General features: G+C 58.3%; 1 protein-coding gene across 2 annotated transcripts; it reads left to right on the top strand.

Annotated features, from left to right (window-relative positions):
• The first annotated feature begins 1050 nt into the window (after positions 1–1050).
• TCF25 (TCF25 ribosome quality control complex subunit) lies at positions 1051–23156 on the top strand. 2 transcript variants are annotated; one of them, XM_082676116.1, is made up of 18 exons: positions 1052–1317; positions 9068–9232; positions 10141–10215; positions 10652–10770; positions 11233–11298; positions 13849–13931; positions 14952–15082; positions 15192–15291; positions 15956–16049; positions 17221–17313; positions 17421–17526; positions 18805–18964; positions 20015–20102; positions 20632–20790; positions 20901–20991; positions 21478–21557; positions 22668–22740; positions 22861–23156. In XM_082676116.1, the coding sequence occupies exons 1-18, from the start codon at positions 1126–1128 to the stop codon at positions 23014–23016; spliced, it is 2031 nt and encodes a 676-aa protein (XP_082532242.1). In that variant the 5' UTR covers positions 1052–1125; the 3' UTR covers positions 23017–23156. The 2 variants fall into 2 exon arrangements, with proteins under 2 accessions (XP_082532243.1, XP_082532242.1); XM_082676117.1 differs by having other exon boundaries at positions 1051–1317; positions 22668–23156.
• The last annotated feature ends 226 nt before the right edge of the window (positions 23157–23382 follow it).

Genomic DNA, 23382 nt, shown 5'->3' on the forward strand with positions numbered 1-23382 from the left:
GTGTGTGTGTGAGGCAGCAGCCACGTGCCAGCCAGCGTGAAGCAGTTCAAGATCCCGGTGACCAGTATGGCTGCCAGGCCAGCAGTGCGAGCACTGGCACACACACCTGCTTCCCTTCTGGGGCTGTGCCAGCAGCCTTCCTCATCTCAGCTCTGGAACCACAGACACAAAGGCAGACCCACATTCTACCTGGGCCATTTCCTTACTCTCTGAGTCCCAGTTTCTTTACCTATAAAGGTGAGGACGTCTACCTTCCACGGCCAGGTAAGAACTCAGGACAGGGCTTGGTGCCACAGTGAGGGTCGTCCGCGACCCTCCTCCGTCTGGGTGGGAGGGCCCCTTCCCCACACCAGACCACCCTGCCCTAGCAGGGGTTCTCAATCTGCCTGTACACTCTAAACTCCTGAAGACCTTTTTTTAAAAATGTCAATGCTAGACCCCACATTGGAATTTCTAGGGATGAGTCCTCGACCTTCACTGTAAAAATCCCCCCAGGAGATGACGACACACGGTAAGGGTGGCGAGCCTCCACCTTAGACCACGGATTCCCACACCTAGATGTACAGGAAAATCACCTGGGACGCACTAATGACGACAAAAAGCAAACGCCCAGGGCGTACCCTAAGGGTCGGTTTCAGCCTGCCGTGGGAGGGGGGTCGAGATCCGCAGCTTTGGGAAGCTCCTCGGCTTGGACGCGCCTACTTTTAATGAGGACAGAACTGCCTCGCCGGCAGCCCCTGGAGGCGGCCTGCAGCGGCTGGGCGCACCCCTCCGCGACCCGCCCCCAGCTGCCGCCCCGCCCCGCCCCCGCCCCGCCCCCGCCCCCGCCCCGCCGGCCCGCACTCGCTACTGGAGGCTCGGAGCCCCGCGCCGTCCAAGCGTGTCTCGCTGGCGCGCCTCCAGAAAACCCGAAGACACCGCCCAAATCGCGCGAGAACTCGCCCGGAAGTGCCTGCGCCTTCTTTGATGCCACCGCAGACAGAGAGGAAGTTCCGGAAGGCCGCAGCGCGCAGACGCGACACGCCAGACTCGCGCCACCGCGCCTTAAGTGCGCAGGCGCGCTGTCCGCTCTCTTTTCCGCTCTTCCTTCTGCCAGTCTCTAGACGTCAGCGGCTGTTGGGTCCTATGTCGCGCCGGGCCCTCCGGAGGCTGAGGGGGGAACAGCGCGGCCAGGAGCCCCTTGGGCCCGGCGCCCTGCAGTTTGTCCTCCACGATGACGATGATGTGGAAGAAGAAGGCCCAAAGCGGGGGCCCGGTGGCCGGCGCCCCCGGGGCCCAGGGAAGGAGGGCGTCCGAGTCAACAACCGGTTCGAGTTGGTGAGGCGTCGGGCTGCCCGGGGTGGGGGCCCGGGGTGAGGGCCCGGGGTGGGGGCGGCATGCGAGGAGGGTCCGTGACGTCACGGGGCGGGGCGACTGGGGTCTGGGCTGCAGTGGGGGGCGGGGCGAAAGGAGTGGGCGGTGGCCTGAGGCCGGGGGCGTGGCTACGTTGGCTTTGGGCTGCGGTGGGGGGCGGGGCCATACGTCCGGGGGCGGGGTAAGTGGGGTCCTGGCTGCAGCTGGGTGGGCGGGGCCTGCCGTCTGTGGGCGGGGCCGCAGCTCAGTGGGCGAGGCTTCGCTCCCAGGGTCTGGGGTCGCCAACCCTCATTTCAGGGTTAAGTGTCTCCCTCGCGGTGCCGTCGCAGGGCCTTCGCAAACGATCTCGGTTGCTCCTCACAACCCAGGACTCGGTGCCTCGCTCTTGCCCATCGCTGCGTCCCCGTAGCAGGTGTCTGGCACAGAGAAATAACGCCAACCCCCCCCCACACCCCCGTCTCCGTAGTGCTGGCCTCAGTCTGTAATTTTGCACGTGCTCGTTCTCGCTCCCTTGACCGCCCCGAGCGGCAGGTAGCGTGTCTGCTTTGCGCACCGTGTGTCCCCAGCACCGTGCGCCCGGCGCACACTAGGGCGCGACCGCGGTTGCCGAGTGATTGGAGGAGTACCAGTAGGTGTGAAGATCGTGGAGAACACCAGCCGCCGTCTGTAAGGTCTGTTAGTCTGGCAACCGCTCCCAACTTCACAGGAAGTTGGCAGGTTAGGGGCCCATCCTAAGACTGGGGCGTGTGGGCTGCCAGTCTGGTAGTTTGGTTTAGAGATTGTCCACGTTCCTCCAAGGTAAGAGGCAGCCTCACCCTGTAGTTTCTGCTGGAAGCGGGACCAAGTCCGTCTTCAAATTCTCCAGACTATCCCGCCACCTCTTCAGAGCCTCCCCGCTCCCTTGTTTCTTGCCATTTCTTTGTTTTTAATTTTTTATTATGGAAAATTTCAAACACATGCAAAAATAGAGCAGTACAAGTAACCTTCACGGGCCCCCACCCAGCTTCCACGGCTCTCCACACATGGGCGGTTTTTCCCCAGTGCTCCTATCACATCATTTATCCCTAGGTTTTCCAGTCTTTTTTTTTTTTTTTTTTCCGGTACGCAGGCCTCTCACTGTTGTGGCCTCTCCCGTTGCGGAGCACAGGCTCCGGACGCGCAGGCTCAGCTGCCATGGCTCACGGGCCCAGCCGCACCGCGGCATGTGGGATCTTCCCAGACGGGGGCACGAACCCGCGTCCCCCACATCGGCAGGCGGACTCTCAACCACTGCGCCACCAGGGAAGCCCTCCAGTCATTTTTTGACTTCTTTCAAAACCCTCAAGGCTTCTTTCCATCCCACTTGTTAACAGGCTGAAATGGGTTTGTGCTGAAGTTGGCTGTTTTCCCTGACCGTCTGTCAAGTGTACTTTCTCCTTATTCTGACATCCTCCAGGTTTAGTCTTCTTTTTTTCTCAGTCTTAAACAATGGTAACTCATTTGGAAAACGTTCACACGTTCCAGGCCCTGCTGCGATGTCATGTGTCTTATGGTCTGGGAAGGTCATGTTGTCCCCATTGTACAAATGAGGTAGTAAGTGACACCCACAGTGAAATCCAGGTTCTGGGCTCTTTTTTTTTTTTTAATAAATTTATTTACATATTTATTTTTGGCTGCGTTGGGTCTTTGTAGCTGTGTGCGGTCTTTCTCTGGTTGCAGCGAGCGGGGGCTACTTTTCATTGCAGTGCATGGGCTTCTCATCGTGGTGGCTTCTCTCATTGCGGAGCATGGGCTCTAGGCACGTGGGCTTCAGTAGTTGTGGCACACAAGCTCAGTAGCTGTGGCTCACGGGCTCTAGAGCACAGGCTCAGTAGTTGTGGTGCACGGGCTTAGTTGCTCTGCGGCACGTGGGATCTTCCCAGACCAGAGCTCAAACCCGTGTCCCCTGCATTGGCAGGCGGGTTCTTAACCACTGCGCCGCTGAGGAAGTCCCTAAAATTGTACTCTTAACCGTGCCCAGGTGTTTGTCTCTGAAGCAAAGTTAGCGTTCCTTCTGAAGAAGAAAGGAGGATAGATGGACAGTGGGCCAGGGTGAGGGGATAGATGAAAAAAAAAAAAAAAGCAGGTGCTTCTGTGTGTGAATAGAGAGAAAAGGTGCTTTTCTGGACTCCCTGTGGTATCGGTCAGGTCAGAGGGACCCAACAGCTGCCCCTGCTGAGTGCTGTGCTGTGCGTATCCTCTTCTGCTCTCTGGCAGGACCCTGGTGTTGCACAGACCTCCATCGTAGTCTGTGGATTCAAACGCCATCTTTACATCATCTCCTTTAGCTGTCTCGCAGACGTCTCAGGCTCAGTGTGTCCAGACTTTAACTGCCCTCTCTGCCTCCTCCAGCCTTCCCTGTCTGTCGAGGGCAGCTCCACTCTTCCTCTTGCCAAGGCCAGCAGCCTGGAATATACCCCTGACCTTTTTCTCTCACACACCACATGCAAACCCTGGTGAAGTCGTGGGCGGCTGCAGGTGTAGCACCTGCGGTGTGGCCGTTGCCTCTGCCTGGATACTTCTGACCCGGTCCCGCTCGTCCTCTTGGCCTCTGCAGCCTGTCTGGGTGCAGCAGCCACAAGGATCCTGTTAGGCCCACATCTACTCTCAGCCCTCCTTTCTCACAGCCCCCCAGGGCCCGGATCGCCCGCCTCATGTCTCCCTGATCTTGCCCGCTCTGCTCCAGCCACAGGCCTGGAACGCAGGTCTCCCCACTGTCCCCTCTACCCGGAACACCCCATGTTCCTGTGTTGCTTCCCCCGCTCAGGCTTCGCTCAGATGTCACCTTCTGAGTCTTGCTTACCCTCCCCACCGATTTAAAGTTACAGCCCCTCTCCCCGTTCTTCTGATCTTTCTCCTTTTTCTCTGGAAGTTATCACAGAACAAACCCTACAAGTTACCGACGTGTTCTTTTTATCTCGTGCTGCTTGGCCCCCACTGCCGGAGAGTATCAGCTGTGTGAGAACAGAGACTTTGTTGTTCCCTCGCGTATCCCCACCCCCGGAACAGTGTCTGTTCTCGTAGGTGTGCGGAGAGGTCGCGGCATGAGTCAGTGTTTCCTCTGAGGACAGAGTGTGAGTGAGCGTCTGCACACGGGCTTTGCATCCCGGCTCCGCCTCTTCTTACCTGTGAGAACTTGGACAGGGTTCCTAGCATACACGTCGGCTCCCCTGTTTCCTGGGGATGATGTTACTTACCTCATGGGGTTGTCACGAAGAGTCAGCGAACTAACGTGTACAACCCTTAGCCCATGCCAGGCGCACAGTACTCAGCAAATGTTGATATTACATCGTGTTGACAGCCAAGAACTTCAATAGAAACGTGTGACCCTAAGTGGATTAGAGGCATTTCTAGGGGCTGGTACACCCCTCTCCCCCTGGGGAGTGGGAAGACACCCTTCTGTGACTTAATGGCTGGGACTGTCCTCTTTGCTGGCTCTTGGGTGAGTTTCCTTGGCCTTAGATTAGAAATCATCTTTCCTACCTCATCCAGACTGGTTTTTGAAAATCGGTTTTATTGAAATATAATTTATATGTAATAAATGCACCTGTTTTAAGGGTATAGTTTGAGTTTTGCAGCATAACGTACTGTGCAACTGTTAAAAATGGTGTTGTAAAATAGAATTTATTAGTGTTTTGGGGTCAGGGACCACTTTGACAATCTGATAGAAAACCACATAAGCTTTTAAAAACTATCAGGATTGGGCTTCCCTGGTGGCGCAGTGGTTGAGAGTCCGCCTGCCGATGCAGGGGACACGGGTTCATGCCCCGGTCCGGGAAGATCCCACATGCCGCGGAGCGGCTGGGCCCGTGAGCCATGGCCGCTGAGTCTGCGCGTTCAGAGCCTGTGCTCTGCAACGGGAGAGGCCATAACAGTGAGAGGCCCGCATACTGCAAAAAAAAAAAAAGAAAAGAAAAGAAAAACTATCAGGATTTATTCTATATCATTGAAAAGTTTTAGCGAGGAAGATTGTTCTTTTCTGAAGATTACATGTTTATGTCTCTCTGTTTTCATGTACAATATAGTGGCCAGTCTCTGAAATAAATCTAGATTGGAAGAAATCTAAATTGTGTAATTAAATAAAAGCAAACTTGTTCCGAAGTAAAAGCGTCATTGATGAGGTTGCTCTTGTTTGACTGGAATAAGAACTGGACGTTGTTTGGTGACCGTCGACTCGCGGACATGGGTCATCTTCATGTTTGATGCCCGGTTCTGCTGGCAGCAGCAGCCAGACCCTGGGTTCACATTCACAAACGCATTTGGTAACAGGTGGTATTGGAACCCCTGTAGATTTTTTCACTGCTCAAGGGCACATTTGGTCGTGGATTACAATAATGTTCTAAGATTCTTCAGGTTAGCTTCACGTCACATCACTTCTTTTGTCCTCAAGTCTGTGAGAAAAGCTTTAGCAGAGGGGGCTTCATCTGTGCCAGTTTCTACCTACTGAAAGGTGGTAGAAAGATGAGGCTTTGTCATCCCCGACTGCACGCCAGAGAAGAACTTCCTCAGTAATGTAAAGTTTTAATGTTTTCCCTCTTTTAATAGGAAAAATAACTTTTTTTTTCCAGTAGCACTCTTAGGGGCCCTAAAACGAAAGATGTTTTTTGTTTTGTTTTGTCTTTTTCGGCCGCACCGTGTGACTTGTGGGATCTTAGTTCCCCGACCAGAGATCAAACCCGGTCCCAGCAGTGAAAGTGCCGCGTCATAACCACTGGGCCGCCAGGGAAGTCCCCGAAAGGCTTATTTTTACAGAGCCAAAAACAATCTCTCAGTAAACCAAGCAGTGGATGAATGGAAACAAAAGTAAGACTTCAGCTTCTAGCCGTGGCAGAATAACTGGTACTCGAGCCGCCTTCTTGCCCTGAATAACTATCAAACTAGCAAAATGCATGAGTGAACTGTTTGCAGACATTAGACCACAAGCACTGCAGGTCCGAGGTCCCCTAGCCCCCTGTGCCGGCTTTCTGACTGGAGACACTCTCCAGAGATGAGCACAGGGAGGCTGGCCCAGCAGATCGTGGAGCTCATGCTGAGCCAGGGAGCAGGTCAGATGTGGGGTCTGTAGAAGTGGCTGGAGTTAAGGGGGAGGGTGCTGGAGAGAAGGAGTTCCGGAAGCCTGCTCGGAGTCTTGGGCTCGATACTAAGGTGTACGGGGCCAAAATGATAAATAAATAAATTTATTTTAAAAAATTATAAAAAAATCGTAATACAGTACCCCTGTGCACCCACCAGTATGGCCAAAATGAGAGCAGCTCAAGGCTGCTGGGGCCAGCAGCCTTGGCGGGGGATGAAATTGTCCGACCGTTGGAAACAGGCCTGGCAATTCAGCATAAACCTGACGCCTCACACCCCAGCAACCACTTGTGAACACTTACCCAGAAGACTTCACAAATCTTCACAGCAGCTTAATCCACAGTAACCCCAAAACGGAAACAAAAGACTCCCAGTGGATAAACTTTATGTGGTAGAATCCATGCAAAGGAATACGGGTCACCAGGAACCAGGAGCTAACGCCTAATACAAGAGCGGGACAAGCCTCAGAAGCCGTGCACTCAGAAGACACTGACCGTGCGGGCACGGCGTCCTGGGACAGGCAAAGTCACAGTGGTGAAAACCCTAGGGTTCGCCAGCATCTGCAGGAGGCTTAGCTGGGGGTGGAATGAGGCCTGTATTTCTGGCATAACAGGAGAGTTTTGTCTCTTGATAAGAGTATAGGTTACACAGCTCTGCCAAAACTTGCCCTGTACATTCATTTCAAGAGATGTCAGTTGTACCACGGTTTGGTTTTGTTTTTTAAAGAAAAAGCTTCCTACCCCCCAACAGAGATCCAGCCCCTCCCCCGTCCTCACCGAAGGGTTCATGGTGCCTTGTCCTGGGGATTCCAGAGAGCACACAGGCAGCAGACACGACCCTCTGGAAATAGGGACCCGTTGGGACCTCAAAACTGATGACCATGGCAGCTCCTGGATTGCAAGTCAGATCGACGTCAGGACGCTGGACAGCTTGGGTAGCAGCGTGGGTGGCAGCGAATCGTGCTTCTTCCCAGAGCTCTTGCCAAAGCTCTGCAGGGTCCTGCGTGCAAGAGTCAGAGTTTTGCTGTCCGTTGAAGTTGACCTTGGCGTGGAGCTCCTTATAAACTGGAATTTCTGGAAACACCTCAAGCTTCCACAGGGGGCTCAAAAATGAGAATTTTTTTTTTTTAAGGATGTGAGCATGACTTAATAAAAGTAAAGCAGTCCCGGGCTTCCCTGGGAGGCGTCACCAGTGCTGAATGCTGGACAAAGCGTGGGGCTGTTCCTCCGGGACCCCTGCTGTGGAGAAGAACCGTCCGCGGGGCCCTCACTGCAGCTCCTCCCTTCGCACCGAGGTCCACGGCGGGGCCTGGCCTCACGGTGCTGTCCCCATCGCGGTCTGCGTGGTGCTGTCGTTACAGAAAAAGATCTGTGAATTTGCTAGACAAGCAGGCGTCACACAGCCCTGAGCTTCATCCTTGCCGCGTGGGAACCTCCGCTGGTGAAGATGCGAAACCAGGGAGCACAGACGTGCATGCGTCCCTTCCCTTGAGACTAAGGTCAGAGCCCCGGGCCCCGCGGGGACAGGCAGTGGCCAGTCGCTGAGGACTTCGCCCCAGTTTTTTGTTTGTTTGTTTGTTTTGCGGTATGCGGGCCTCTCACTGTTGTGGCCTCTCCTGTTGCGGAGCACAGGCTCCGGACGCGCAGGCTCAGCGGCCATGGCTCACGGGCCCAGCCGCTCCGCGGCATGTGGGATCTTCCCGGACCGGGGCACGAACCCGTGTCCCCTGCATTGGCAGGCGGACTCGCAACCACTGCGCCACTAGGGAAGCCCCCCAGTTTTGTTTGGAAATCATCTCAGGGTTCTGGGGTTTAGAGTGGATTTTATTTTTATTTTTTTAGCTTTATATTTTTCGGATGTTCTGAATCTTTTGTGTAGTTTTTAAAATTTATTTTTGGACCTCGGTGAACCAGGTTGCATCCCTCTGATCTGGCCCGTGAAGCGTGGTGTTGGTACTGCGTGTCGCCTCCTTTGTTTGCTGATTCATTTACTAGCAGAAGGGCCAGAACTTGTCCCGTGACTTGTCCCTGCCCCGTCTCCTCCAGAGCGAGGGTGTGAGTCTCCTGGGACCTTCCTTTCTGCATCGTGTTCCTGAGGCCTGCGTGTGCACACGAGCGTGGTTCATCCCTGTTCACCACTGTCTAAGGCTCCCCTGATGGATGCGTTACCATTCTTGTTACTGAGTACCTCCTGGGCCTTGTCTTCCCCCAGGCACTGGTCCTGTCTGCTGGTGTAGAACAGCTGGCCGGAGTCCAGGTGGGAGGAGGGAAGAGTGAGGCATTAGCTGAGCGTGTGTGTTTACTCTGGGGTGGTGCTTGGTAGGGGGAGAAGTTGTCCCGTGTGGGATTCCTCATCATGTCACCCTGAGGACAGATCCCGTAGCCACACAGCGCCCCAGCGTTCTCTGGGACCATGACTGAAGTGGCCCTGGCCCCGCGCTGCTGAGAGGGGAGCGTCGTGGCCACTGGGCTACTGGACATCTGTGGTCCTCCCTCTACAACCTCAGCGACCTGGAAGGTGCCCGCCCACCTTTCCCTGCAACACGCGTGCATCTGAGAGTCACCTTTTCATTTGTGACTAGGACGCACCCGTAATGCCCTTGCTCGCCCGTCTGTGTTTCCAGATAAACATCGAGGACCTCGAGGAGGTGCCCGGGGTGAACGGGGACAGGACCGACTGTCTGCTCATTGACGCCGCAGCATCGGGGAACAAAAGGAGGGCCCAGCGTGGACACTCAGAGTCCAAGAAGGATGGCGACGTGACGGACGCGGCGGTTCCCCCAGAGCAGGTGCAGCTCCCCCTACACACCCCGTTGGCATTCTCTGAGGGCCATTTTGTGAATTGCCCGGCTGCCCCCAGACTTCCTTGGGAGCCCTTATCAGATTGGCTTGGAGTCCTCAAGACTGGTGGCGGCTGGCGAGGGGCCACAGTCCGGGTCCCCTAGACACGTCTCCCTGGCACGAGGCCTGCCCCCTCTGTTTTGGGAGAGTGCCCTTCTGCCCAGGTCGGGTGTGTTCTTTGCGACTGTGTGTCTGCAGCTCGGGCCGGGTGGACCAGGGCCCTTGGTGGGTGCCCTTGAAGAGACACATAGGCCAGGTCAGGGTTGGGTGTGGCACCTGAGCAGCACGGTGAGGAAGGGGGTCCCTGTAGGAGGCTCTTTGTCACTCACCCAGCAAGTGCTCACTGCGAGCCAGTCTGTGCCCCCCAGGGACCTCTGGTGCAGCTGGGCCCTCGACTGGCCTTGGGGTGCCGGGGGGCTTCCTCGAGGACCTTCACACTGATGGAAGGTGGTGGCCGGGGGAAGGCACGAGCGGTCTTGAGGTGGGGGGACTGCAGGTGTGGCGGCCTGCGGTGCGGAGCCCTGGGCTCCAGGCCGGCTGAGTGTGGCAGAGAGTGGTTGACACGGTGACGGGTGAGAGCGGAGGGCAGGTGGGCGGAGGGTCCAGACCCCGTGAGTGGTCAGGGAGACCTCAGAAAGGTGGGGGCCAGCCAGAGTCAGGGAGACCAGTGGGAGGTGTCAGCTGCTGGAGAGAAGTGGATGTGTTCATAGGACATTCAGAAGGTGGACGGCAGGGCGGTGGGCCCGTTGCTCTGTCTTCCTGCAGCTGGCTGTCCCTCTGCAGCTGGCTGCTCTAGTTCTTGGATTTAAGATGTCATTGTGTCTTTCCATTGACCGAAATGAGCTTCTTTTGTCAGTCTAATACAAGTGGCAAACTCCGCAAGAAGAAAAGGAAACAGAAAAATAAGAAAAACGCTGCAGGAGAAAGCTCGGTATGTGTGGCTGGTGGATTTGCTCTCTGTGTTCTTTTCGGAATGTTTCTTGAGGTGGTGTTGAAAACATTTCGTTTTTTCTTGATATTTTATTTGACTAATTCAGAGGTCAGGGGAAATTACCAAATTTGTTCCCTTCGATCCTTGAGGGTTAGAGCCCATCTCCGTGCTTTCCATTTTCTAGCAAACGTCTGAAATGATGCTCTTCCGTTGGCAGAGTCCCTTCCTGGTCTGTGATTCTGACTGTTCCTCTTACGAAGCATCTCTTCTTTTTTCTAAATGTACGTGCAGTACAGGGTGTTCAGATTGGACTGTCTTTCAGGAAGGAAACACAATATAATACTTGTTCTTTGTAAGAGTAACTCTTGCTATTGATGGTTACTTATAAAGTCAGCAAGTCAGTGTGGTAGTGAACATGTCATTTGGGGACTTGCAGGAGAATGGGCTGGAGGACATCGACCGCATCCTGGAGAGGATTGAGGATGCCAGCGGCTCCAGCCGCCCAGGCCCGCCCCCACTGAGTGCCAAGAAGCATGTCCTGTACGTGGAGCACAGGTGTGGCTTCGCCGAGTGAGGAGCGCTCGTCTTCGGGGACAGAGGGGAGGGGACGGGGCAGCCCTGACCTTCCAGGACCTTTCTCTAGCTCTGCGTGTCTGGGAACGTTCTTTCTTGAGCTGCATTAAAGCTGCCATTCGGGGGTGAATTTTCCACCCCCTGTTCCTGTAGGTGCTTAATGAAACCCTGTCCCTACCGCAGACTGTTGCCAGCATTCAAAATCAGCCACCTTCCTTCCTAAGGCAGTGAAGACCCCTCGATCTCGTGCCCGGGCTCACGCTGCTCTGACTCGGCCTGGCGAGTGGTGGCCGGTCTCGGCCACGGGCCGTGTGGTTGCAGAGAAATCAGGCCTGCTGGAGAGCCGCTCTCCATGCTGGGTCCTTATGTGACTTTCTGACATTCTCAGGAGCGTTGTTAACACACTCAATTTCATTTTTCTCTGTAAAATTTTCAATTCTCTAGACACTTGAATCCAGACACGGAACTGAAAAGGTATTTTGGTGCCCGAGCCGTCCTGGGGGAGCAGAGGTAAGACCAACACTGCTGTGTTCTCAGCTGAGGGAAGGGAAGGGAGGGTGTTTACAGCCACAGTGAGAAAGGAAGCCCACGGGACCCGAAGGGGAGTCGAGGAGAAGTCGCGTGGCCTTGTCTGTGGGTGTCGGGCTCCATCACGCACCGCCTGCTCTCCCCCGCGAGTCCTAGTTTTACAAAGATTCTGAAGTTTGAGCTTCTGGCCTTGAAATCTTAGCCAGATTCATTTTTGCTTTTCGGTTGAGAGCAATACCGATGTGGGGTTTGGGTTTTGCGATAAGTTTGACCTTCGTGAACGTGAGTTCTGGTGGCTGGTGCCGTGCAGTCAGCGCCGCGGGAGCATCCGGGGCATGGGGATCCCAGACCTCCCGTGGGAAGGGGGCTCTTCTGCCTGGGCTGCTCCCTCGCAGGGCCCAGCCCCGACTGTGGGAGCTTTCCCTCGGCAGAGGCTTATGAAAAAGAGCTGCTTATTCAAGCAGTTCCGAGCCGTCGCCCTTGCCTCCCACAGATGACCCTTCAAGGCTGTTTGCTGCGCGTCCTGGGCCCCGTGCACATGTCTTGCTTCCTGGGGCCGTAGGGTTCTTCTATCTCTCACACGCCTGGTTTGCAGGCTGGGTCCTGAGCACCATTTACCCTGCACTACTGTGCCAGCAGCAGCAGCGCCAGCAGCATGGGGGGAGCAGGCGCCCCGGGCACAGGTGTCGGGGTGCACTTGGCTGCAGTGCCTGCTGGCACTTGGCGCGAGGGTGCCCGGGAGGGGTGTCACCCGCTGCCCCCCGTCTGCGTGCTGCTTCCTCCTCGGATCCTTGGCAGGTGTAGGAGGCTTTCAAGTCTGTCATGATGTGAAGACGAAGAACAGTCTCCGTGTGTTTGTGTTTTTGGTCTTTTTTGAATTGGGGTGTAGTTGTTTTACACTGTTGTATAGTCTCCACGTTTCTGACTTCTGTTGTTGTTTTGTTTTGGCCGTGCCGGGTGGCATGAGGGATCTTGGTTCCCCAGCCAGGGGTTGAACCCATGCCCCCTGCGGTGGAAGTGCAGTGTCTTAACCGCTGGGCCGCCAGGGAAGCCCCTGACTTCTATTCGTTTGATTTTGAGGGAGGTTGAGGAATTTTTTCATGTCATTCGCTCACACTTTCCTTGTATTTCTCATTGCATTTGCGGTATAATTTGCTTTTATTTTTGGTGTAAAGTTACTCAGGACAGAAGGGTCTCTGACTTTGTCTTCTTTTTTGGAATATTAATGAAAAACACTTGAACTCAAAATGTTCCCCTTTTTTACCTGTATTGCCCTGGGCTGGACCTCCCACCCCAACCCGCCCTCGCTTCCTTTGCGTCTGCCTGGTCTGTCTATACATGTTCGCCTGGTCTTACTTCTGTGCGTATTACACTTATTACTAGTAGTTAGTTCATCGTAACTGCACTTACTGTTTTTCGCAGTGTTACTATAGTTGTTATTTATCACGTTTCCTTCCTTAAACAATGAAGTCCTGTGCATGGGCTACCTTGAGAAGCCGTGGTCCCTCCTCGTCCCCTCGGGATCTCCAGGTGCCGTGTGTGCTGCTCTCTGCCGGGTCCTCCCATCTGGACCTCCTCTGCCGCTGGTGTCTGCTCCCCCGTTGGTGCCCCACCTCCCAGTGGCAGCCTCTTCTGCATGGACGGCTCACTGCAGGGCTGGACCATCCCTGGGATTCCAGACAGGACAGTTCTGAGCATCCAGTTAATTCTCCTTTTTTTCACAATTACCAATTACCCAGAATCATCCCACATTTTAGTTTCCTTCAGATTTTGACCATGGTTTTCTTGAAGAGTTGTTTTTTCTCCTGCAGTTTTTTACTTTTATTTCATGCCATTCCTAACACAATCCAGATTTTTACTCAATTTTTTTCTTAATGAAATAGTTCATACTATCAAAAAAGATATACAGTGTAATATACATGGGTCCACTTGGCCACTACTCAGCTCAAGAAATAAAGCATCAGTGATAGAGCAGAAAGCCCTTGGTGTGACCACGGCTGTGGGGAGGGGCTCGCACCTGCAGCAGAGACCCCCGAATGAGAGAGCCGCGGCACCGAGCCTGGGGGAGGGAGCTGGGCCGGCCCCGCTGCCCGCTCGTGCTCCTGTGTCTGGCTGGCTTTCTTCCACAAGTGTGTGGGTGTTTGCTGCTGATGCCCCATCTCCGTTGCTTGTCGGGGTGGGGCCTCCTGAGAGGGCAGATGAGAAGGGCCCTCTGCCCCGCGCAGCCGCGTTGTCCATGGGAAGGCAGCTCATTTGTGTCCGCGGGTCACCGCCGGCTCGCTCTCACCTTGTCGTCTTCATGTTAGGTTCTCACCTTCTGTTTCTTTTCTCCCTTTCCTAACGTTTTGCTGGACTACGGGTTTCCTGTTTTTCTTCCCTCTTCCGTGGTGGTTTGGTTGATCGGATCGCAGTCTGCCGTCTCGTCCGGCAGGGTGACGGCCGTTGTCAAGGCGGTTTGCGTTCTGTCCTTGTCCTGCCCTTGCCCGCAAGGGTCCGGCAGCACGGAGGTAAAGCCGTACCGTTTCTCCTCAGGCCGCGGCAGAGACAGCGCGTGTACCCCAAGTGTACGTGGCTGACCACCCCTAGGAGCGCCTGGCCCCGGTACACCAAACCAGGTGAGGGCGCGGGGCTGCAGGGCCACGCCTCTGCGTGTGCAGAGCCAGCGTGCGTGTGTGCGGCCGAGGGCCCTGCGTGGGGCTGGGGGGAGCCCCCTGTCTGGGCACAGACCCCACCCGCCGTGTGTTTTTCTGGCCATGTGCAATCCGCGTTGCTCCACCTTCTTCCTTTGTGCTGTGGCTCCTACGCCATAGGAAGCAATCAAGTTCGTTTGTGAACGGTGATATTTTATATGTTGTTGCAAACTGGAGAGTGATTTAATAATTAATAATTTAAAGAAAATTAACATTCGTTTAATAATTTAAGTTAGTAATTTAAAGAAAACCAGCAGCAGTGCAGAAAGGTTTGGGTGCAGGGTCATGCCCTGCCGGGGGGGCTTGGCTGTGTGGCATCCAGGATCAGGGGGCCCCGGGGCCTGGGATGCCCTGCGAGACCCCCTGTGCTCAGCGAGGACACGGGAAGCCATGGCCCTAGTGGGCATCTCACCCTCCTTCTCCTTCACTCCCATGTTCCCAGCAGCGGCCCCTGAGCACAGGCAGAGAGAGGGGCTCATTGCCATGGGGTCCTGTAGGGCTGCCCTCGATTGGGCCTTTAGGAGGGTGTCGCCAGGGGCGTCCGGGACCCTGACCGGTCTCCTGAAGGTGACGAAGGGAGATGAAGTTGTCAGGCTCCTGAGAAGACCCTGGACCTCGTCCACCCAGAGTCAGCGCAAGAAGCAGAGAGAGGACGTCGTGGCTTAGCAGTCCCTGTCGTCTCGAGGCCTGGCAGTGGCCCCTGCGCCCTGTCCCACGCCCGCCTGCATCATGGCTCTAAGCAGACAGTGTCTGGGGCTGACCGGATTGGGGGGGGCGGGCTGTGCGTGTCCCCTCCCTGTTGTCCTGGGGTGCCGCTGCTCCGCCCACGCTCCTGGGGGGAGGCACGTCTCCGCAGGAAGGGTGTGGAGGCGCGTGTTGCTGGTGCGGCCCAAGCTGCGGGCAGCCCGCCCTGGGCATCCTGACGCAGGCACCCCACCACCCCAGGTCTGTCGATGCGGCTGCTAGAGTCTAGGAAAGGCCGCTCAGCCTTCGCCTTTGAGCACAGTGAAGAGTACCAGCAGACGCAGCACAGGTTCCTGGCCGCCGTGGAGTCCATGGAGCCCAACAACATGGTGGTGCGCGGGCACCCTGTGGGGTCGTGGAGGCGCGGCGCGAGCCGAGCTGCCGGAGGTGGGGCCGGGGCCTTCCTGGGCCTCGTCCCATCAGCTTCCTCCTGCCTCACAGGTCCTGCTGCAGACCAGCCCCTATCACGTGGACTCGCTCCTGCAACTCAGCGACGCCTGCCGCTTCCAGGAGGACCAGGAGATGGCGCGGGACCTCGTGGGTAAGGCCTAGCGGGCGGCCCCACCTCAGCTGTTGGGGATGTGGTGGGTTTGCCAGGATGTTCTTTAAGTAACAGCTTTATTGAGATAAAATTCATCTGCCGTGAAATTCGCCCCTTTAGAGCCTACAGTTCCTTGGTTTTTAGTATATGCAGACTCGTACAGCCTCATCCGTGTTGCTTCTGGGTCACTTCCACCATGTGCGAAAGAAACCCGCCTCCCCTAGCCCCTGGCAACCGCCGGTCCGCCCTCTGTCTCCGGACTTTCCTGTAAATGGAATCACGACACACGTCTCCATCTGGCTTCTGTCATTTACCGTGATGTTCTCAGTGTTCACCTGTGTGAGCCGTGTGTCAGGACGTCATTCCTTTTGTGAGGATGTATGGTCCACGTCTCGTGGCCTGTTTCCACCCTCGGCTCCTGAAGATCAGCCCCTGGGGGTGCGTGGGCTTCAGGGGAGGCATGTGGTTCCTCCGGCCGGAGCGGGCGTGGCCAGGTCACACCTCTGTGATTGACGTGATCCCCGTGGGCACGTCCTCGCCCGTCACCTTCCAACTCCTAGTCTCGTGGCCACCTCCCTTCTGGAGCTTTCCTCAGGAGCCACAGAGGACGGGTTTGCAGCCACCGCGCAGAGGCTGACAGCCGCCCCGTGTCTGTCGCCTGCAGAGCGCGCGCTGTACAGCATGGAGTGTGCCTTCCACCCCTTGTTCAGCCTCACCAGCGGGACCTGCCGGCTGGACTACCGCAGGCCCGAGAACAGGTGAGCCGGCCACCCAGCGTTCATAGGCGCACACCATCTTCCCTCGCGAGTGTGTCGTAGGCGTCACAGGTGACGTGGGTGCTAGGGTGGGCGCACGGGGGGCAGGTGCCACGGGACTGTCCACGAGGGGTCCCGCTGGGGTCCCAGGGCTTCGTGCTGTGTTTAAAGCTTAAATGCAGGAGGGCTGGACCTGAGGGTGGACGGATCAGGCTGGCCTGGGGTTTAAATTTGTCCACGTTAGGAGGGAGCCTCGCCAGCCACCTCACCGCCATGGGACCTGTAGTCGTGTTTCCCTGCGTGTTTGGACTCAGTCCGCAGCCCACGCGTTTGGGATCCTCGGGAACGCCTTGCGGGCAGCAGCGTGAACGCAACCCCACCGTGTTCCTGTCACGCACGCCCGTGGGACCCTCTTCCTGCAGACTCTCTTGCCCCGAAGCCCCCGTTCTCAGCAGCGCAGGCCTGAGCGGATGCCGCGGCCTCACTGCTGACCTCAGCCTCTAGCCTCTCACCCACCGCCTGCTCCTCAGGGCCTTGCGGGCCTGGGCACGCTCTCCACTCCGGGCGCCCCCACCCCCCCACCCCCCGTGGTCTCCGGCCGTCCTGGGTCGTGTCCCTTGTAGGATGTGTTCTCCGGCTTGGGGGCTGTCGTGGGCCCCAGGGCACAGTGACCCCCACTGCACAGATTGTCTGCAGGGCGTGTGGGGTCCGAATTCTCTCTCTTGCTTCTAGTTGTGTGAGCTTTGTCTCTCCAATGAAATTCTTAGTTCTTTGCGATGCTATAAAATACTAGCACTCCCAGGCATTAACAGGGCAGGAGCCGCTGATCAAAGCGGCGGCCCACCAGGGTAGATCTAGACGGTCGACACGGCAGCAGATTCTAACTCTCTTCCCTTAAAGGATAGTTTTTTTAAAAAATGCCCAAGAAGATGCAGATCTCCACGAACAAATAGGCTTGGTTTTTTGTCCGTGCACACACATGTGACCGCAAACAACAAGCAGAGTCACCTTCTCTGCAGACAGGACCCTGGCGAACGTTCACGCTGATTAGGCCACACGGGAAATGCCGGCGAAGCCTGCGGGCAGAGGGTGGACGCAGTGCCGGACGAGGCGCCAGGCGACGTGCTCTGCTGCCTGCCGTGCTCTCATTCACGAGGAACTGTCTTGGGTCTAGGAGCTTCTACCTGGCCCTCTACAAGCAGATGAGCTTCCTGGAGAAGCGGGGCTGCCCACGCACGGCGCTGGAGTACTGCAAGCTCATCCTCAGGTAGGGCTGCCGCCCGCTCCCCTCCCTCCCGGGCCACGGCCTGTGGGCGTCCGCGCCGGCCCACTGTGGGTTTTGTCTCCCTCTGCTCGCCGTGCTGCCTCCGGAAGCCTTGAGCCGGACGAGGACCCCCTGTGCATGCTGCTGCTGCTCGACCACCTGGCCTTAAGGGCACGGAGCTACGAGTACCTGATCCGCCTCTTCCAGGAGTGGGAGGTGGGTGTGAGCACACACCAGGCCGGGCAGGGACGCCAGGGGAGGGGCCGGGGCTCCAGGCGGGGCTGGGACTCCACGGGGAGGGTCCAGGGCTCCAGGTGGAGCAGGGACGCCAGGGGAGGGTCCAGGGCTCCAGGCAGAGCAGGGACGCCAGGGGAGGGTCGGGGGCTCCAGGCAGGGCTGGGACTCCACGGGGAGGGTCCGGTGCTCCAGGTGGAGCAGGGACGCCAGGGGAGGGTCCGGGGCTCCAGGCGGGGCTGGGACTCCACGGAGAGGGTCCGGGGCTCCAGGCGGAGCAGGGACGCCAGGGGAGGGTCCGGGGCTCCAGGCAGGGCTGGGACGCCAGGGGAGGGTCCTGGGCAGACCCCAGGGGGCCTGCCTTGCCGCCTGCTTGCACGTGAGCGCAAGCGTGCAGAGGGAGCCGTGAGGTGGGGGAGGCCATCGCGGCTCGACCCCTGGACGCGTTGGTGCGCGTGAGGTCTGAGACGGGCAGGAGGCAGGCCATCGGCTGTCTCGTTCATAACCTGCATTTCGCATCCTGGTGGTGCTGTTTTAGATACGCGGGTTATAGATGATGTAGGAATGTGCATTTCACCGGTTTTCTTCTTAATCTGGCTGCTGTAAGATGAAGGCTGGCGCTGTGCTCCCGTTGGGTGGCACCGTCTCGGGGACACGTCTAGCGGGGGGCGGGGCAAGGAGGTGACAGCCTTTTATTTATTCTGTGCTTGAATTTCTTCACAGCACGTGTTGGTGTGTAGTTGAAAGACAGCTACGTAAATTATTTTGAATTCTGGATCATGTGGCCTGGTTGGGCGAGGATTCCCCAGTGCGGGGTCTAGTTCACACAGGTTCCTGGAGTTCACAGAAATGCAGCTGCTGGGCGCCGCCCACGGTGGGGCTGCAGCAGGACGTCTGGGGGGCGGGTGGGGGGGGTTTGGGCGGAGGTTACAGAAGTCTCCAGAGACCGTGCTGTCACGTGACAGAGCATCGTGTCGTGTGCATCTGCGATGTAGGCGTGGGGAGGGAGGCGAGAGCAGACGTGGAGGTGGGCCGGCGCCACCCCCCAGAGGACCCCGGCCCCTGCCTGACGCTGAGCCGTTGGAAGGTGGGCGTCCACTCTTCCCGCCCACCTGGCCTGGGTCTGACCGCACACCCCCAGGTCCTTTTATTTGCCTTCTGTGCACGGAGAAGGGGCACAGCTCACCCAGGGACATCCAGGCGCCCGTGAGCTCTGCCTTTCTCGTCTGCACCACCTTGAAACGCCCAAACCCCTTGTAGGCTCATCGGAACCTGTCCCAGCTCCCAAATTTCGCCTTCTCTGTGCCGCTGGCGTATTTCCTGCTGAGTCAGCAGGCAGACCTCCCCGACCAGGAGCTGAGCTCTGCGAGGGAGAAGGCCTCTCTCTTGATCCAGCAGGCGCTCATCATGTTCCCTGGAGGTGGGTGTGTCCCCGCAGCCCCCCGCGGGCACGGATGGGTCCCAGCGCTTGTCCCAAGCTCTTGGGAAGATGCATGTTCCAGCGGGGCCTTCAGGCGCTAACTTTGCTGTCAGAGCACCTGGAGGTTTTAGGGTGTCCTTAGATATTAACAGTTCAAGTAAAACTTACCACCTGAAGTAGACGCATTTTCTCTGGTGGTGGGCTGGGTGTGAGAGGAAACGGGGCCAGGAGGGGCCAAGTCAGCAAAGTGGGTGTCTGTCCTCGTCCTCGAGTCCCAGTTCTCACTGGGGTGAGGAGCTCAGAGTTAGGTTCGTCCTGGGTCCTTTCGGGTGACCTGCTGGTTAACATGGGCCCCTAAAGTTGTGGGTGTGTGGACGGGAAGAGGGCTCACGGCCCCTGTGCTGGGCGACATTCTCAAAGGGTCTGTGACCTGAGAGAGGAGCCCACTGCCCTCTCAGGCCCTGGTGGGGCTGGGGTCAGGACCGCGTGCAGCTCCGCAGGGGCTGGGCCGTGCAGCTTGGGCCCTCGGGCTCCATCCCTGGCGGTGAGCCTCCCTGTGGGCAGCCGGGGTGACGCCTGGTCGCTCGGGGCTCCCGGCAGACAGCGTCCTCAGCCAGCCCCTCCCTATCATCTCAGCTGGGCTCCATCCACACAGGGGCTGCGTGGCCGGCTCTGAGCCGTGTTGGCCCTTCCCGACGAGGCCCCTGACGGGGTGTTAAGGCCCTGCACGGGGGGCTGTGGCCGCCAGCAGGGCCTGCTCGCCAACCCAGAGTCTACCTCCATCATCCAGGAAGCTCCCTGTCAGGCCCGTGGCTTTTAGTGGAGCCCATCCCTGGGAGAGCGTTGGGGCAGGGGTTCTCTATGATGAGAGCATCCAGTGCACGTGCTCAGGGCTCCTGCGTGAGTCCCCTCGGGTGCAGGTGGGGCCGCAGGGCAGCGGGACGGACAGCCCTCCGTGGCGGCAGGGGCCCCTGGGCTGGTGTGGGAGAGCGGCCTCCCCTGCCCCTCAGCCCTGGCCTTGCGGGCGTGACGGTCCTGCTTCCCCCGCAGTGCTCATGCCTCTGCTCGAGTACTGCAGCGTGCGCCCCGACGCCACTGTGGCCGCACACCGCTTCTTCGGACCTGACGCCGAGATAAGGTACAGACTGGTGGGCGCCCTGGGCAGGGGGCGGGCCTGGGTGGCGGGACTGTCCTCCCTGCAGGGGCTCTGGGGCCCTGGCCATGTGGGCATCAGCCTGGCCTGTTGGACACAGCGGGGGCACTGGGGCTGTAACGTCCTTGCAGCCGTGAGTGTGGTTCAGACGCCTGTACTGGCACCTGCTGCCTTTTAAAATTTCTCGTAAAACGTGAAGAAACATGTGGGACTTGGGAGCCAGCCACCTCAAGCCCGGTCAGGAGACCGGGGCGGGCTCTCCGGTGTCTGTGCGCACGGGTGTTTGCGTTCTCCTCGTGTTTAGATTTTGATCGAGGAACTTGTTCTTAGTAAGGACGCTGCACAGAAGCAAATGCCTGTGTGCCCTGCCTCGGGGTCCCTTTCCCTTGTCGGCAGCCCCCTCTGGGCAGCCTCTTTCCCCTCCAGGTCGCCAGCACGCCCTGGATGCCCACAGGCACCGGCGGGCGCGTGGAGCCTGGGCCCGTGGGGGTCTCACAGGCCCCACTGCCCACAGCCAGCCCCCTGCCCTGAGCCAGCTGGTAAGCCTGTACCTCGGGAGGTCCCACTTCCTCTGGAAGGAGCCGGCCACCATGAGCTGGCTGGAGGAGAACGTGCACGAGGTTCTGCAGGCGGTGGACGCCGGGGACCCTGCCGTGGAGGCGTGTGAGAACAGGTGAGCCTGGGGCCGGAGTGTGGGCACTGCTCTCAGGACCAGGCCCATCTTGCGGGCGGCGCAGGGCTGTGGCCGCCTCCACCACTGCCCCTCGTCTCCCTGGGCCCTAGGCGCAAGGTGCTGTACCAGCGTGCACCCAGAAACATCCACCGCCACGTGGTCCTGTCGGAGATCAAGGAAGCCATTGCCGCCCTACCTCCGGTAAGGGAGCAGGCTGGACTCGGGCTTCTTCCTGCCGGCAGCTCTGCCCCCGGGTTGGGGTCACGGGCAGAGGCCCTTCCCCTCACAGACACTCGCGTTCTGAGAGGCAGAGCTGAGCCTGCAGCTTTCCGTGACCTTATGGGGCTCAGAGCGGTGACCTGGTGACTCGGAGCCCCGAGGCCGGTAGCTGGCAACCTGGGAGTGAGGCCCTGACATTTTGCAGGGCGGTCACAGCACGTGTGAGCGGAGGTCCTGTGGTTCCCACACCCGCGCCGGTCCCTGGGCTCATCCCAGTCCTCTGAGCGGGCCGGATGAGCGTCCTGCTGGAGGAGGGGCCCTTCTCCCCCTCGCCCAGGCTTTTAGTACGGGGAACGCAGCCTCGCAAACAAGGGCCGTTCCATCAGACCGTCCCCACTCCCAGCAGAAAGGCCTCGTGCAGAGTGGAATCGGCTGAAAGTCGCCCCTCTGCCCTCTGCCTTTCTGAAGGATGTGAGCACGCAGTCTGTGCTGGGCTATGACCCTTTGCCTCCCTTGGACACCATCTACTCCTACGTCAGACCGGAGAGGTACTTCCTGCCCTGCTCCTTTGCCCACACGGCTCCGAGGTCAGTGCTGGGGCTCGGGGGGGTCTTGCTGCCTCAGAGTCCAGCCCTCAGAGAATACGGTGATCTGGGGTCACGGATCAGCTGTTGCAGGCCATGCGTTTTCACTTATTTGTCCAGCTAAGGCCGTTCCTCTGTCAGGTTCGGGAGCAAGTGGTGGAGATAGGGCAGGAAGCAGTTGTGGAATCCGGCCACACATGTAAAATCAGAACGGCAGTAAGAACCTGCGAGGAGACAGCGGGTGAGCCTGACATGCGAAAGGCGGCTGGTGTCCGGCAGGAGCCTCAGCCTGTGCGGAGGCCCCGCCAGGGACGAGTGTCTGGCAGTCAGGCCGGGACGCAGAAGGCCCCGAGGCCCAGCCAGGAGAGCAGGGGCGGGCACCGCGGTGCCGAGTCTGCAGGCTGCCTTCAGAATCGGCTCATACGAATGCTTTCTTCCCCCTTTCCTTCCGGCCTTTAAAGCTTTACGTTAAGTAATTGCTTTACTTCACGTAGAGCCCGTGGTCACAGAGTCACCGACCTGGGAGAGTCACAGACAGACTTTCTCGTTTCCAGGCTTCAGGCGGACGTACTTTGTAGAATGAAGTCCTTTTTATTCTCTGCTGAATTATAAAAGTTAAGAGTGCACATTCACGGGGAAATATAGTCTCCAGTTAAATTCTCAACAGGTTAAGATGAAAATTATTAATGATCAGTGTCTGTGGCTTCAACACCAAGCTGACGTGCTGGGCGTGGTCACACTGAGGATGGCTGGGTGCTGTGCTGGCTCCAGGCGCCCGGAAAGTCCAGGAGGGCCCCCCCCCGACGCATGCCCTAGAATCTTCTCTCCACTCCTCAACTCTGAGCGAAGGACACTTTGAAACAGCTTTTCTCAAGAGCGAGTGGGGCTTGGCTGCAGCGGCCCCACTCTCCACTCAACTGGCCACGTTCCGAAGGCCAGCCCCATGCTGGACCCCCTGCACCTCGGGCCTGAGCCATCCCCCTGCCGCCCCCGCCCCCTCTCTCCCCAGCCGCCGCGGGGGCCGCCCACGTGGCCCCGCCAGGGCCTTTCTGACCGTCCTGACTCCCCTTCCAGGCTCAGCCCCGTCAGCCATGGAAACACCATTGCCCTCTTCTTCCGCTCCTTGTTGCCGAACTACACCGTGGAGGTACGTGGAGCCCAGCACGTGGGGGCCGCCAGCCTGAGACCGGGTGTCGGGTCCCGGGGCGGGGGGCTGGGCGGGGGCTCGTCCTGGCAGGCGCGGCTCAGACGAGTCTCTTTGCCGCAGGGGGAGCGGCCAGAGGACGGAGGGGCCGGGGGTCCACACCTTGACCAGGGCTTGAACAGGCTGATGCTGGCCTTGCGGGACATGATGGCCAACTTCCACTTCCACGACTTGGAGGTGCCGCGCGAGGACCACCTCGAGGGCGACGAGTGGGACTGAGGCACGGGCGGGGCCCCAGCGCTGTGCAGTTATGTTCCTGATTGTGTGCTGGTCGGATCGGCCAGGTCCCCGACCTAGAAGTGCTGCTGTGTTGTCCACCTGCCTCTGCTGTTCTATAAACGCGAACGGGTTGCGCTCTGCCCGGCGTGAGCTCTTCCTTCCCGGCGCTGCGGTCGGCGCCCCCAGATCCTCACACCCCCCAAGGCTCCCCCGGAGCGTGCCCTGCGGCCACTCACGGCAGAGCCCCAACCCTGGGCAGGACCTCCCCGCCGCTGCGCTGCTGGCCCGGGGCATCGCAGAGCCAGAATCCATGCTCGCTTCAGTGAGCGCCGTCGGTGGGGAGGCCGAGAGGTGTGTTTTGGAAAG

This window comes from Grampus griseus (genome assembly GCF_964374135.1).
Source record: "Grampus griseus genome assembly, chromosome: 19".
Classification (NCBI taxonomy): Eukaryota; Metazoa; Chordata; class Mammalia; order Artiodactyla; family Delphinidae; genus Grampus; species Grampus griseus.

Bases quoted from the DNA above. Each gene is read 5' to 3' on its own strand.
- TCF25 (XM_082676117.1), top strand. From the start codon at position 1,126: ATGTCGCGCCGGGCCCTCCGGAGGCTGAGGGGGGAACAGCGCGGCCAG. The intron at 15,083-15,191 runs GTGCGCGGGCAC...CCTGCCTCACAG, and splicing joins TGGAGCCCAACAACATGGTG to GTCCTGCTGCAGACCAGCCC. The intron at 21,558-22,667 runs GTACTTCCTGCC...CTCCCCTTCCAG, and splicing joins TCCTACGTCAGACCGGAGAG to GCTCAGCCCCGTCAGCCATG.